The 16588-nt window shown below is 35.5% G+C and overlaps 1 protein-coding gene across 1 annotated transcript in view; it reads left to right on the top strand.

Annotated features, from left to right (window-relative positions):
- The first annotated feature begins 2225 nt into the window (after positions 1–2225).
- The window catches only part of rnf126 (ring finger protein 126), a 31468-nt gene continuing 17105 nt past the window's right edge, over positions 2226–16588 (top strand). Inside the window, 3 exon segments of the mRNA NM_001083017.3 lie at positions 2226–2395; positions 15648–15706; positions 15808–15865. Coding sequence (NP_001076486.1) covers positions 2321–2395; positions 15648–15706; positions 15808–15865 — 192 coding nt within the window. The 5' untranslated portion in view covers positions 2226–2320.

Below are 16588 nucleotides of genomic sequence, written 5' to 3' on the forward strand. Positions count from 1 at the left end.
GTGTGTTTGTGAATGAGTGTATATGGGCGTTTCTCAGCAATGTGTGGCAGCTGGACGGGCATATTATGTGGATAAAACATATGTTAGATAAGTTGGCGGTTCATTCCGCTGTGGCGACCACTGATAAATAAAGGGACTAAGTCGAAGGAAAATGAATGAATGAATAATCTGGATAGTGTGCGTTTCCGAGTGGTTGTTTATACTTTAGCGCCATCTGCAGGATCATAACGGCATTATCAATGTTTATAACATTCATAACAGAGCAGCTCAGTATCCGATTAGATACAACTACATAAAATATATTTAAATGGATAGATAAATAAATACAATATTAAAAAGATGACGGGTAAACATAGATAACAACAACTCTTTAGAACAGTTTGTTGCTGAAATTATCAACGGGGTCTCTGCACAGCTAGTGTTCCTCTGCCAATAAACAGTGAGCGGTTAATGTGACTTTTTCAATTTTATTGTTTTTAACAGCATTGATGTTGTAATGCTGTAATGTAATTAAATATAATCAGTTAAATAGACTTCAGCATTCGTTTAGTTATTGAAGTGTAAAACAAGATGAAAAATTAAGTCAAATTAATTATCATATTTTAAAGACATGACCTGGAACAATGTCATTTAATGCAGTGTTTCTTGTACCTTCTGAGAGCCACTTTCTATCGCCCTGCTGGAAAAAAACTGCTAAAACCAGCCTAAGCTGGTTGGCTGGTTTTAGCTGGAGGTAGCTCATTTAAACTGGTCTCCCAGCCTGGCCAAGCTGGTTTTAGCTGGTCTTCCAGCCTGGCCAAGCTGGTTTTAGCTGGTCTTCCAGTCTTGTCAAGCTGGTTTTAGCTGGTCTCCCAGCCTGGCCAAGCTGGTTTTAGCTGGTCTTCCAGTCTGGTCATGCTGGTTTTAGCTGGTCTCCCAGTCTGGCCAAGCTGGTTTTAGCTGGTCTTCCAGTCTGGTCAAGCTGGTTTTAGCTGGTCTCCCAGCCTGGCCAAGCTGGTTTTAGCTGGTCTTCCAGTCTGGTCAAGCTGGTTTTAACTGTTCTCCCAACCTGGCCAAGCTGGTTTTAGCTGGTCTTCCAGTGTGGTCAAGCTGGTTTTAGCTGGTCTCCCATCCTGGACAAGCTGGTTTTAGCTGGTCTTCCAGTGTGGTCAAGCTGGTTTAGCTGGTCTTCCAGTGTGGCCAAACTGCTCTTAACTGGTCTCCCAACCTGGCCAAGCTGGTTTTAGCTGGTCTTCCAGTGTGGTCAAGCTGGTTTTAACTGGTCTCCCAACCTGGCCAAGCTGGTTTTAGCTGGTCTTCCAGTCTGGTCAAGCTGGTTTTAGCTGGTCTTCCAACCTGACCAAGCTGGTTTTAGCTGGTTTTCCAGAGTGGTCAAGCTGGTTTTAACTCGTCTCCCAACCTGGCCAAGCTGGTTTTAGCTGGTCTTCCAGTCTGGTCAAGCTGGTTTTAACTGGTCTCCCAACCTGGCCAAGCTGGTTTTAGCTGGTCAAGCTGGTTTTAGCTGTTCTCGCAGCCAGACCAGCTAAAACCACCAAAGACCAGTCTGACAAGCTAAAACCAGCCTGACAAGCTAAGACCAGCTAGACCAACTAAAACCAGCCTGACCAATAAATAAAAAGTGGCCAACCCCGCTCTTAAACCAGCCTGATAATCCAGCTATAACTAGCCGGGTTACCAGCCTGACCAGCTGGATGGTTCAACCTTATTTTTTTCAGTAGGGCGTATATCAATCAGGCAGTGAAGATCGTTGGTTTTTGAAGAAAATGGACGTTAAATGCGATGATTTTGTAAGGGCATACTGTTCACCGGAAGCGCTCGAACTGGGTTACTGAAAATTAAAAGTCCTATTATTTGTCAGTCTTTAACTGATTTAAATGACTGAAAATAATACAGCAGGTGAACATAAACTGATCGACTCATTATGTGTCCACTAGATGCCGCTATAGAAATTTTTTTCGCTTATATTGTGCAACAACTGTGTTATAATAATCAGTTAATATAAACAGAAATGCCGGTAAATACATAATGTCGTTAGAATAATGTTACTGAAAATAATTCAAGCGCTATCAATATCAAAACAAGTAAACAAAATTAAAGAAAGTATTTAAAATGTAAACTGAAGAAGAAAATAGTAGGGAATTTTAATAATGTAATTACATTGGATATGTAAATACATACGGTGTGTGTATAGAGCTTTGTGTATTTTCCCAAACGCGTTCCGTTGTGCGCACTCACTTACAGCGCAGCGGCACTTGTTTTTGCACCGTCCCGGCTTCCATACTTCGCCTCGTTCTCGCTTTCAGTCGGTCGTGCAGTGAAGATGGCGGAAGCAACCCCGCGGCCCTGCCGGTTCTTCTGTCACCGGTGCTCGGAAGAAATCAGCCCTCGGCTCCCGGTAAGTCCTAGCGGTCTGAACAAGCCTCTGCCGAAGGCCTTGAATCAGTGTGAAGGAATGTGACGGCGTGTTTTAATCAAACGCTTCTCTGTGCTAGCTCTGCTAAAGGCTAACAGGCTGCTGGTTGCCAATAGCAACAATCAGGATTAAAATGAGGATTTAATGAAATTACACTTAATTAGAGACGTGAGAGTTTATTTAGACGGACTCGGACGCGGATTAACGGGCTTTCCGGAGCTTTGCTGCCGGTGTGAGCTGTCAAAGCTGAAGCCTGGCTGCTGTGACATCACCTCGGGACTTTTACTAAATAATAATAATTATTGCGTAATATTGATGATTTAAAGTTGATTTAAGGCCTGTCAGGCCTGTTTTTGCCTTGTCTTTCTGGTGGTCTTACCTGTAGACCATGTTTGATTGATAAAACCAGAAGGCTAGTTATGGGATCATTTGGGTTAAGGTTAGGACTATGGTTATTCAGCTAACAGTATTTGATAATATTGTTTGGTTATACACTTTTTTTAAATTACACATTGAGGTAAAAAAAAAATTATATTCACACACATTAGAGTTTTTCCTTAATAATGTAATTTTAGAGGCAAATTATAAATAAAGCATACTAGCAGCCGGTAACTATTAAAGTACGTTGTTTACAGTCAATTAATTAGTGTTAATATTGTTTTGAAGTCGTTCTTACATGTGATTTCAGACTAAATATTCAAAGTAGCATGGTAGACAAAATAAGGAGCATGTCACGTGTATAAAAATGAATGAATGTGTGAATATTAAACCAATTTTACCTCAATTCTTTCCTATTAGATGTTAATAATATTGGTTTTAGTGATTTCTTTTAGTAAGTTGTGTAATGTTGTGTATGGTCGACTGCAATAGAACAACTGCTGGTAATAAGACATTATTATAGTTTTATTTAATAATTCTTATATTCAATGCTGTTGTTAATATTATTATCTTGATCATTGAGTTGATCAGGTGCTGAAGGGTCGTTTCTATTATTTGTGGTGGATTTAAATCTGTTGCTGTTGAAAATGGATTGACAGTTTCTTAATAATAGGTTTTATTAAAGAAGTAATTCACTCCAAAATTTTACATTTATCCACTATTTATTCGCCATCAAGTTGTTCCAAATCTTTATAAGTGTCTTCCTCTGTTGAACTCAAAAGAAGATATTTTAGCCGAAAATCTGTAACCACTGGCTTTCATAGTACGGAAAATTAATACTATGAAAGTCAATAGTTACCGGTTTCCGGGATTTTTTAAAAGTATTTTCTTTTGTGTTTAATAGATAGGTTTAGTAAAGTTAAAGGGTGAGTAAATGACATAGTTTTTATTTCTTGGAGGGTAAACTATTCATTATTGTGCATATTTACTTTTTCTATGGTTATTTTTATAAGGTTAAATACTGCTTGGGGCTATTTCTTTTAATTATAGTAGATGTTGTAATATTGTAAACCAAGTTGACGATTGACTGGTTTATAAAATGTCACATGGTTAGTTTTTCTGAGCGAATAATCAGTTGAGTTGTTGTGTTTGTGTGTGTTTGGTGTTTCATCCATCAATGCATATTTATTCAGTTAACCAGATTTACAGTCGATAAAATAGTGCTAATGTTGTTTTGAAGACGTTCTTACATGCGATTTCAGAATGAATATTTAACGTAGTGTTCATAAGGAGCATGTCATGAGTTGTCACTGTTCAAAAATGAACAGATGTTTGAATATTAAACCAAATTTACCTCAATTCTTTGTTATTAGATGTTCATAATCTTGGTTTTAGAGATTTCTATGTTGTGTAATGTTGTATATGCTCAGCTATAATAGAACAACTGCTGATAAAAAGACATAGCATAGTTTTGTTCACTAATTCTTATATTCAGTGCTGTTATTAATAATATTATTATTTTGATCATTGAATTGATCAGGTGCTTAAGCAGGGTTCAACAATAAGGACTGCCCGATGTCCCGGGGCCAGCATGAGAGATGCTCGGGACGGAAGACAGAATCCTTACTGGCCCGATCGGGGCAGTGCTGCCTTGTCACTAAATTTTAATAGATGTCAACATAACCGTAACACTAAACTATGAGGCTAAAAGAAAACGTCTGCTTCTAACTTTGTGGAAACATTTACATGAGTACAACACGACGAATAAAATGAAGTGATGTTTTGCTTAGTTTGCCGTCACTTTTAAGTCATACTCTATATTTTACTGCTAAATATTTTAACATTTTTCAAATAATTAAATTCTAGATTCACAGACAATATTTTGTGACATATTATTTAATAAATGTGGCTAAGAAATAGCAATTAACTTTTTAATTAATTTATTATTTATTTATTTTTTTTGTTGGGGCCAGTGAAAATTTTGGCAGGGCAGGTAAAAATCTGAACCACTGGTCCAATCGGACCAGTAGGAAAAATCCTTTGCGTTGAACCCTGTTAAGGACAGTCTCTATAATTTGTGGTGCATTTAAATTTATTGTTGAAAATTGATGGGCAGTTTCATAATAATAGGCATTAAAGGGATAATTCTGGGATCTTATGTCTTATGATTCGGTAATCTTATGAATTAGGAGTTGTTTTATGGCAGTGGTTCTCAAAGTGGGGGTCGGGACCCCCTGAGGGGTCGCGGGGCAATGAAGGGGGGTAGCCTGGTGATTTCCAAAAATCTTTTTATTTTTATTAAACCATGAGAATTAACATATTTTATCCATAACTATACTGAAAATAAAAATAGTCGTTTATAGTTACTAGTTACTATAGTAGCTTATAGTTACTAGTTCTATTGAATTGCGACCCCTGGGGTAATAACATTATATTAAAGGCAGCAATAGCGTCAGATGCATTTTGATTTTATAACATCAGGTTATACTTTCTGGCACATTTAAAGCACTGACACAAATTTAATTGGTGTGTCTGCGTCATTGCATGCAAGGTTTTTGTATTTATAACCACCTCAGAGGATATTGGGGGTCATGAGTCACTGGCATTGTTATTTTGGGGGTCGCGGGCTGAAAAGTTTGGGAACCCCTGTTTTATGGGTATAAGCCCACAGATTTTTAGCTTATCATTGAGTCTAGTTATTTACTTGTGTAAATGTGTGATATTTGTTCAGTTTTTAAATTCATTCCAGTAATATTGTTGACAAACGTGAAAATGTTCATATGATTTATTTACAATGCAGTTTTGTAAAGTAATATTTTACTCTATTATTTATTTATTTTTTTTATTGATATATTATGAGGGACTTGCTTTGTTTACCATTTTTTTGTATTGTAAACATTAAATAAGTTAAAAAATATTATTATTTATTTTCATATATTAAGCTTTTAGTTACGTTACTCCCCAAATCATTCTGCATAAATCCCCAGATTTTTAAAATAAAATTACGCAAAGAAATAACAAAAATATTTATGAGTTATTATTATTATTAATACATTTTTTTAAGGGTTTTTATTGGGATAGGATATTGATGAACAGACAGGAAAGCATTGGGAGCAGAGACAGAGAAAAGTGAGAAGAGTGGAAGAGTGTTGACCATAGTGTAGCTCTTCCTTTTTAATAAAAGTTTGGTTTTATCACCGCTCTGCCAGTGAGAGTGGTCGAGCTCAAGTGCATCAAATGACAAGCGTCTTGAAGGGGGCAGGGCATGTCAGACACTAGAGAGCATTTGATTGGTTATGATGTGATGAGAAACTAAAGTATGAGCTGTCATGATAAAAACTGATCCATTTAGGCAGAAGTGTCAAACTACAAGCTTTACATTTTTATATCAGTTTTATATCTACTAAAGGTGAATTTTGTCTGTGTTGGAGGCACACTAACATATAGATACCCTAAAAACTAGCATTGCATCTCATTAATCTACAAAACTTTTTTTTTAATTTTATGCGACCTTTTAAATATGTATTCATGTAAACTTTTATAGAAACTGAACTCGTAGTTTCTCCATTACGCTATAATAAGACAGCTGGTGTTATGTCTTTAGTGATTTATTTCGATAATTTTTTCAGCACACAGTGTGTGTTAGCGAGGGAAGGTCAAACTTTTTGCTGACGCTCACAATAAATGAAGCTAATGCGCTTTGGGAACGATGATGTCATTTATAAAACTGCCTATTTTCACTGTCAGCTGCACTATGACCTATAAGGACAGATCAGAAATCAATCCTAACCAGCAGGTCCATTTCATCACCTGTAGCCGTCAGAAAACATGATGTGGGAGATCTTTCTGAAAGGATCTTCATGTTTGCTCCTCGCATGAGGTTTCAGAGGAAGAGAATGAATGGATGCCTTCACAAAGCTCTTTTGGTTGTCTCTTCATCATTCTGTGCTGTTGTTATCCTCCTGTTGTTGTGTGGAGCCTCTAGAACGAGCTCAAACGGGACAGAACGTCAGTCACTGAGCTGAGGTCAGCTGGAGGTCATCATATACAGCCACACACATTCTGATGGGTTTAATGCAATATTTGTACTTGAAACTTTATCATACATTTTTCAATACAAATTAGTGTTGTCACAATACTGGAATTTGATACCAATCAGTATTGAAATAAAAAAAAAACGTCCATTTCCCGCTAATATTTCAGCGCTTTCTTAAACACACTGATTTGCCATTGTGTTTACATGCTCACAGAAATGACTGTGATTGGCTGTGAAGGTCATCAGTTCACTGAACTCACTGCTGTTTACTGAGTGTAACCACAGATACAGGGACACTGGAGCATTTTAAAGTCGTAAAGATCAGCAGGTCTGTTTATAAGCTGACATACGAGCGATTCGCTGATAAATCGACTGATCTTCACAGCTTTAAAACACTCCTCTGTCTGTATCTTTAGAACTGATGACCTTCACTGCCAACCACAGTCATTTCTAGGGGTGTAACAATATTAAAACCGAACCGAAATATCGCGATACACCAACCACGATACGTATCGCGAAACTCTCGTGGCGTACTGCGGTACTCTCACGCCCCCTGCTGCCCATTGTTGAGGTTGACGTCACTTGTCTCTAACTAATTGAACCAATTTAAACACATCTTAATTATCATATTTGATTAAATTGTTTTAGTAATGATGAGGATTTGTTCTAAATATTATATTCTAAAGTTAGTATTTTAGTGCATGTTATGTCATGTGACTTGAGTAAGCATCACACTCTTTACTACTGGACGCAGGATGGCTGCTTCACATAGTACTGAGATTGCAGATCCCCAAGACACGTTTAAGTCATCTGTGTGGAAACATTTTGGTTTTCCAGTTGAGTACAGGAATAGAATTCGTGTCGTAGACAAAGCCTTACTTGTAAGGAAAAACATTTAAAAAGTGTGGTAATTTCACAATGTGAGGGTGTAAGCAACAGAACTGCCAACAAAAGTGATTTAATGTACAAAAGTAAAACCAGAATAATGCCCAAATATACAAAAAAAAGAGAAATATTTACACTAATAAAATAATTTAATAAAGTAACAAATTCAAACAAAAGTATCAAACAAAAATTAGTTAAACTCGAGCAAGGGGGTGATAGTGAAGACAAACAAAAGAAATAAATATAATAAAACAATTCTAACTCATGAATAACCCCTCTTACCTCGCTAAAACTGATGAAAAGAAAAAAAAGGTCTTCAGCGCCGTGCGCCGCATTCTTCCCTATACTGAATAAAATAAACAAAGATGACCTTCACCTCTTACCTGATGTCTTTAACAAAACATTTTCTACGTGTTTGCAAAATGGAAATCGTATGAAATTTTCCCTATCCACCTTACACTAAGACTGAACTTGAGGAGATACAGCTATATTGTCGGAGCTAAAAAATAATATACAAATCAAATGAAATAAAAATGATTTCTTAAAGTGGGCAAAAGTAATGCAAAATAATTTTACCCAAACGAAAGTTAAGCAAAAACAACGAAAATCATAATCATGTCAGAAAAATATACGAAAAACGAGATCAAAGGAAAAAGCGCTCTCTCTCCCGCTCTTCCTGACATGCTTTTTACATTCCCGCGCTGCGTCGCCAAATGATGATAGATCGGTCTCCTGACCAATCAGCTGTCAAAAAGGCGGGCCTACAGAAATGACAGGCATCAGCTGTCGTGAAGGGGACGTACATAAATGACCGGCATAGAGGGAGCGGGAGAGAGAGAGAGAGAGATCGGGAGGCAAACATACGGCCGGCTACAACCCTAACATTAGTTTCAGACACAACCGCAATATATTTTACTGGTGAATATGTCATGAAACCTATCTATCTAAATGAAACCATATAATCAAAAATGAGCGTCTGTGTCTGCACAGAGATCAAGCCTCTCATCGGAGAATGTGGATATTATGGTGTTTTTGAAGAAGATCTTTCACTAGTCTATACTGCAGTTATTTATTTAATTTTAGTTTACTTAGTAAAGATGGCTGCACTAAAGAGAATATTTTTTTTTTTCTGACTAGTCTATATTGGAGGTATTTATTTGATTCTAGTTGTTTACTCGGGTATCCTGACTGTACTAAAAATGCGATGACAAAGTTAATAAAGAAAAAGTTAAGATGTTCTTGTTATTAAGTGAATTGTCCCTTAGCATTGCTGTTAGCATGACATCAACCCTAACCCCACAGCAAACAGAAACCGAACCGTACCGAACCGAACCGTGGCTCCAAAACCGTGAACCGAACCGAACCGTGCCTTTTGTGTATCGTTACACCCCTAGTCATTTCTGTTGAGCATGTGAACACGATGGCAAATCAACATTGTTTAAGAACGTGCTCAACAGCACTGAGATGTTAGTGGGAAATTGTTGCTTTTAAATTTTCAGTATTGATTGGTATCAAGGGTGTTGAATTAGCATGGACAAAGAAAATTTCCAGTCAGGCTAATGGCCCATTTTCACTGAGTGGTACGGAACGGTTTGTTATGCTTTTATGGCTGTTTCCACTGTCTAAAGGCATACCGAACCAAACCGTTTCGTACCACTTTTTCGGCACCCTTTGCAAAGTGTCCCAAGGGTACTAAAAGACGGAGCTAAACGTTCAGATGAACGCTATTGTTTTACAGAGATGCATAACAAGCACAACAAGCCAGAATGAAAACAAAGGAACGGCCATGTTTTAAATACACTGCCAAGAGATTACACCGTAATAATATTTACATATAATAACAAGCCATGGTCGACCTGAGCTCAAACAAACTTTGTCGTCGTCTTGGTAAACAGCCACAAAGCCAAGAAGAACAAAAGTTGCTGTGCCTTGTAGGGCTGTGCAATTAATCGAAAATCCGATTTCGATTTCGGCTTCGGCTTTTTAACGATTATGAAAAACCATTAATCGAGATAAACGATTATTCCATCACGTACCGCCCCCTTTCCAGTTGTACACGTGTGAAAACTCTTTGCCTCTGCAAAGCTCAGTTCCACATGAAAATGACTAAAAGCATGTGCTGTAATGTAACTTTTGCAGCACGGGATGCGCATCATTCATAATTTTAAAAGCGCAAAAGAGCACGTGCTGTTGTGTGTGTGCGTGCCGTGTCTGGCCTCGGACAGGTAGCGTGTGTGTGTGTCTCATTTCTAAAAACGGATTACTTTTATCTTTGCTATTATCACAGCACATTATATTTTACACAATATATTTATAGATATTCATCAAGATACTAGTATTCAGTGACATTCAAAGGTTTAATTTGGGTAAATAGATAAGTCATTGTATAACAGTAGTTTCTTCTGCACACAATCAAACATATGTATTGCTTAAAGGGGCTAATAATATCGAGCTATTATAGGTTTCAAAATATTCAAACCTGCTTTTATTCTAGCTGAAATAAAACAAATATGCCTTTATCCAGAAGAAGAAAAATTTATAGGAAATACTGTAAAAAAAACACTGTTAAACATTTGGGAAATATTTATATATAAAAATACATTTACAGGAGGATGAATAATTTTGACTTCAACTGATAATCGTTTTGAATAATCGTGATTACAATTATGACCAAAATAATCGTGATTATGATTTTTCCCATAATTGAGCAGCCCTAGTGCCTTGTTGTTTTACGAGCTCGTCTGAAAGTGCGAGCGGTTTCACTTTGTCCAGAGAGCTCGCTATTGCGTCTATATTCGAAATACCGAACTATATGAGCTTATATTAATAACGTGCTCGTGATCATTGAAGCGCTTTGATATGAGATCCTGTCAGAAAGGAACAAACGCAAGAGTGAAGCGCGAAAAAACAAAGGAGAAGCCGGAGAAAATAGCAGCAAATGATGCTTCTGCAAGCTAAAACATGAACAAACTGCCATGTTTAACTATTATCATCACCTTATGGACTATTTTGAACTCTGAGTGACAGAATTACTGTCTAACAAGAGGTTACATGTGCTGCTGAAGATTAAAGACACAGATGAGAGGTTTCCACTGACTGTGGGCTATGTTGCGTGTTGTTTTTGAACCTAAATAAGGACTAAATGTCTGCTGTGTGTAGTTTATCTGTAATTGGTAACATATCGGAGACTGTAAGGGTCTGTATGTGTTCATATATGCTGCATTTATATATTTATTTTATATAATTGCAGACAATACAGAAGGCTATTTCGCAGTCATTGACCTGCAGTTATAATCAAATCATGTTCATAAAAATAAAATGGTAATAAACATTTTTACAGAAGCATTTATGTGTATAAAGCATCTGTTTTACCATTTGGTACCCTTTTAGGAGTGGAAAAGCAAGTCTGATAAAGGTGACCCATACTGTACCACTCAGTGGAAACGGGCCACTAATGGTGCTGTTCACACCTGTGAATCGAATTAGTTGTTCCGAAACAGAGATTACAAATGTTACATTGTTGCTCTTTGCTATTGGAGCGGTTCGCTTTCACATTGCAAAGTTTCTAATCGGACCAAAAGAGCGAAACACATTGGTCAGAGTGTCAGGGTTTATTTTGCTGAGTCCTGCTCAGCTGTCAGGAGAGGTGGTGGTTTGGTGGTGTTTGAAAAAGTGCGCGCGACATGTCTGAGGAGAGATGCGGTGGGGAAGGTGCGCAACGTAGACTATTTGAGGACCGGGAGGGAAACGCGAGATACCAGGAGATTATCACTCGTTTACGGAAATCCGGAGACTATCGAAACTTCCCGCCATCTCATTATTCTCTCTTCATATAGTCGTATGCCTATTACATATCCATAAAACACAGTGATACAGCCGCGCTCAGATCGGATCGCTTTCACACTGCAATCGATCCGCTTCAGAGTTCGTTTCAATCAAGCCGAGACCACCTCATTCAAGCGATCTCGGAGCGATTGATTTGGCGCAGATCCGAGAGCGATTGGTGGTTTCACAAATGCCAAACGAACTGGGCTAACTGGGCAAACGAGACAGGTTCCGAAACAAAAGTGTAGGTGTGAAAGCACCCTAAGTGTGGGTGGGTGTTGGTGTCAAGTTAAGTCTCCATCAATATCAAAAGCAAATCTACGCCCTTGACTGGTATTGAATTCCAGTATCTTGTAAGCACTAATACAAATACTTGTTTTTTCTTGTGGAAATCTAGAGTTCAAGTAGTGCTTCAATTTGTTCTGGTCATCACATCACAGTGAAGAAAATGCATCTAAACGAATAAATCTCGAACTAAACTGTGCAGTATTTACAGTCTGTACAAAAACAATATGCCCAAACATTTTTATAAAAAAGCTCATCATAACACACAATAATAAGTAACATAATAATGGAACACGTCATGTTTTTTCTCTTGAATAATATTTGTAAAGGAGCTGTTAAAATGGAAATGAATTACATTTAGTAGAAACTCAAAAATGAAACAAAACAAAACAAATCTGGGTTCTGTGTAATAGCAATGGAATGACAGGAGAAAATGCTGAACTACTGAAATCAGCATATGTTCAATTCTTAATCCCTGTGTCATTTATTATTACACCCAATAACTTCATTTGTAAACTAATTCGATTTGTTTTCTTTGCATATATAGATTTCTTTGGTTGTTACCAACATCTGGTGAAAATTAACTCAACTGCACCTTTGGAAATGTGTTTTTGAGAAAAAAGATGATGTGTTCAATGCTTATTTTCACTACTGTTTATGTATATTTATTCCCCGCTATATATTTTTTGTATTGAGTTTGTCATATTTCTAAAACCACTGTGGCAGGAAATGGTCAACAAGGCTTATTTTACAATCCAAACCTGAAGTTTACATGCACTGTATAAAAAGGCACATAACCATTAAAAAAATAAGTAATCAGTAACAAATCATGTTAATGTGACTAAACTGTTTCTCTTTTAGGTGAGTTAGGATTATCACATTTGTTTCTGTTATACTTAATAGCAGAATAATGAGAAATATTTTTTGAGAAACTGTTATAACTTTTCTTGAAAGTCAAGTTTACATACAATAAGATTATTTTGCCTCTGAAAAAGCTCAGATGATGGTGTCAAGGTTTTGGAAGTTTCTGATTGGCTAATTGGCAACATTTGAGTTAAGTAGAGTTACAACTGTAGAATAATTTTTGGGGAAACCTCAAACACACTTCTTACTTGTGTAACAACATGGGAAAATCAACAAGTCAGAATCAACAAAAAAGCCAGATTACAATTTGCTAAATTACACTGGGAAAAAGAATAATTTTTGGAGACATGTCCTGTGGTCTGATGGAATTAAGATTGAACTGTTTGGCCATAATGACCAGTGTTACATTTGGAGGACAAAGAGGAAATCTTACTAGCCTAGGAACACCATCCCAACTGTGAAGTATGGGGGCGGCAGCATCATGTTGTGGGGCTGTTTTGCAGAAGGGATGTCTGACAGACTGTCTAGAAATTAATAAAAAAATTCTCACAAAAGTTTCTTTCATTATTCTCTGATTATTCTGGCATTATTCTCATTTTTCTGGCATTTTTTTATTCTGGTAATCCAAATGGACCTAAATTAGTAAAGTTTAGTATGGCTGTGTTCCTTTTTTTTAGACTGTATGTAAACTTCTGGTTTCAACTGTGTGTGTGTGTGTATATATATATATCTATATGTATGTATGTATGTGTATATATATATATATATATATATATATATATATATATATATATATATATATATATATATATATATTAGGGGTGTAACGATACACTCAGCTCACGATACGATGTGTATCACGATATAATGTTCACGATTCGATATGTATCACGATATTTGGAATAAAAAATTGAAAATTAAACTGAAAAGCAAATTTTACCAAGTAAACTATTTTTTATGTATTTCTTTTGTTTCAACTTGTTAAACTGAACCTTCTTTAAGAAAATAAATTAAACAGGCCTGTCCCTAGAAAATAAAACAATTTAAAAACTTCTTAAAAATATTATTGAAATGACAGAGACAAAATTAAGGAACAATTTAAGTAAAGGTGCAAAACAAAAAGCTTTCTATTCAATTGAATTTAACAGTAAGAGCTTAAGGCTTTGCTTGGTCACTTGCGTTTTTTGTGTGTGCAGAAAAAAATCCACATTTCCAGGTATTTAATTCATATTTACTTAAATTCATTTAGAAATATCTCTAATTACAAATGTGACTATTCAAAACTCATTTAGAGATGTCTGCAAATATTTTTCAATGGAAGTCAATGGAGGAATATGACTAGTCATAATATATTTGCAGATATCTCCAATCTCATTTCGTACTAGTACAATTGTAATTGCAGATATCTCTAAATGTCATTCTGACTAGTCGAATTATAAGTATGACTAGTCAAAATATAGCTAGAGATATCTCTAAATATATTTATGGATAGTCAGAACAAAGGTTTAAGTGCTAAAATGGCTTGCCATACGCGCGTCTAGCATAGTCCGCCCTATGTAGTAACAGCTCACGTCAAGTGTGATTTTGCGGCGGGAAATATATATGAAGACAGAATGATATTTTAGGGTGAATTGTACCTTATAAATACAGTATGTGACTCTTTCAACACCATTAGGAGGTATCCCTGTCGCTGTGCAAAGTATGTAAATCACTGTGAAGACTTTAAAACTTCGGCTATGTTTGTCTCAGTATGCGTGTCAAAAAGCGGACGAGTCTAAAGCAATGACTGTACAACCGAAATGTTGCCAGACGTCTTATTTTGAGAGGATGGGCCATCCTCTATTTTAGCTCCACTCATCTTGGTCTGCTAACATTACTGCTGCTGCAATCTGAACTCACGTGCGACAGCAGGTGGAACGTAGCTCACGTGCAAACAGCTCAACTAATAAGAGAAAACGGACGTCATATCGTTATCAAATCGTCATAACGCCACGATGCATATTGTGACATTTTTGCATCGCAATAAATCGTACAACGATAAATCGTTACACCCCTAATATATATATATATATATATATATATATATATATATATATATATATATATATATGTATATATGTATATATGTGTATATATATATATATATATATATATATATATATATATATATATATATGTATATATGTGTATATATATATATATATATATATATATATATATATGTATATATGTGTATATATATATATATATATATATATATATATATATATATATATGTATGTATATATATGTATGTATATATATGTATGTATATATATATATATATATATATATATATATATATATATATATATATATATATATATATATATATATATGTATATATATATATGTATATGTGTGTATATATATATATATATATATATATATATATATATATATATATATATATGTATATATATATATGTATATATGTGTATATATATATATATATATATATATATATATATATATGTATATATGTGTATATATATATATATATATATATATATATATATATATATATATATGTATATATGTGTATATATATATATATATATATATATATATATATATATATATATGTATATATGTGTATATATATATATATATATATATATATATATATATATATATGTATGTATATATATGTATGTATATATATATATATATATATATATATATATATATATATATATATATATATATATATATATATATATATATATATATATATATGTATATGTGTGTATATATATATATATATATATATATATATATATATATATATATATATGTTATTTTAACTGAGATTTAACCTGGTAATACCCTTGCAGTACTTTTGAAAACTCTTATCTGTATCTCTGTTCATTCGGTGTTGTGTTTGTGTGTATTAAGTTGTGTTTGCACTCTCTGTTGCAGGATTACATCTGTCCGCGGTGTGAGTCTGGCTTCATCGAGGAGTTACCTGAAGAGGGCAGGTAAAGTATCTGAAGAGCTGAACATTACTAGCATGAACATAACAAACACAGACGGCAAATTGTAGTAATAAATAATGTATTCATTTTAACTGTTTCTGCAGTTCAGAGAATGGGTCCACATCTACAGCCTCTAATGATCAGAATCGTCCGTCGTTTGAGGTGAGCTGTTGACACTTCAGCTCTAAAAGTTCATTATTATGATTTCAGCATGCCTGTCTGTTAAACTAGCTTTGTTCAAAAATTGGTTCACAGATGTTTCCAAACCTAAATTTAGACTTGGGAACCGATCACACCGAACTCGCTTTACTGTTCTGACAACAAGAGGTGCACCGCACTGCCTTTTTTTGTTGACAAGAAAGAGATGTGCACTGTGCTTTTTATGTTGCTAGGCAACCCCTGAAACAGCCGCGTATTGGGTGTGAGCATTACTGTTGATAATGGTATTGTAACATTTAATAATATTGTGATGCTCACGATTTATGAAGTCATACAGCTATTGATAAATTGAAACAGTGACCACTAGCCTATCCTCCATCTTTAAAAGCTTCTGAAGTCATCTTAGGGTGTTTTTACACCTGCCTGATTTAGTTCGATTGAATCACACTAGAGTTCCTTTTCCTTCTAGGTGTGGTTCGTTTGGGCAGGTGTGAATGCAGCAATTGCACTCGATTGTACACTAAAGTGGACCAAAAAAGTGTATTTAGGGTGCTTTCACAACTGCCATATTTAGTTTGATTGAATCGCACTAGAGTTCGTTTTCCCTTTTGGTGCGGTTCGTTTGGGCAGGTGAGAATGCAGCAGTCGTACTTTAGTGCGCACCAAAAGCGGGCCAAATAAGTGTACAGAGACCTGCTTGAAGAGGTGGTCTTAGTACGCTTTCAA

Source organism: Danio rerio, chromosome 2, assembly GCF_052040795.2.
Source record: "Danio rerio strain M-AB ecotype USA chromosome 2, GRCz13ab, whole genome shotgun sequence".
In the NCBI taxonomy this organism is placed as follows: domain Eukaryota; kingdom Metazoa; phylum Chordata; class Actinopteri; order Cypriniformes; family Danionidae; genus Danio; species Danio rerio.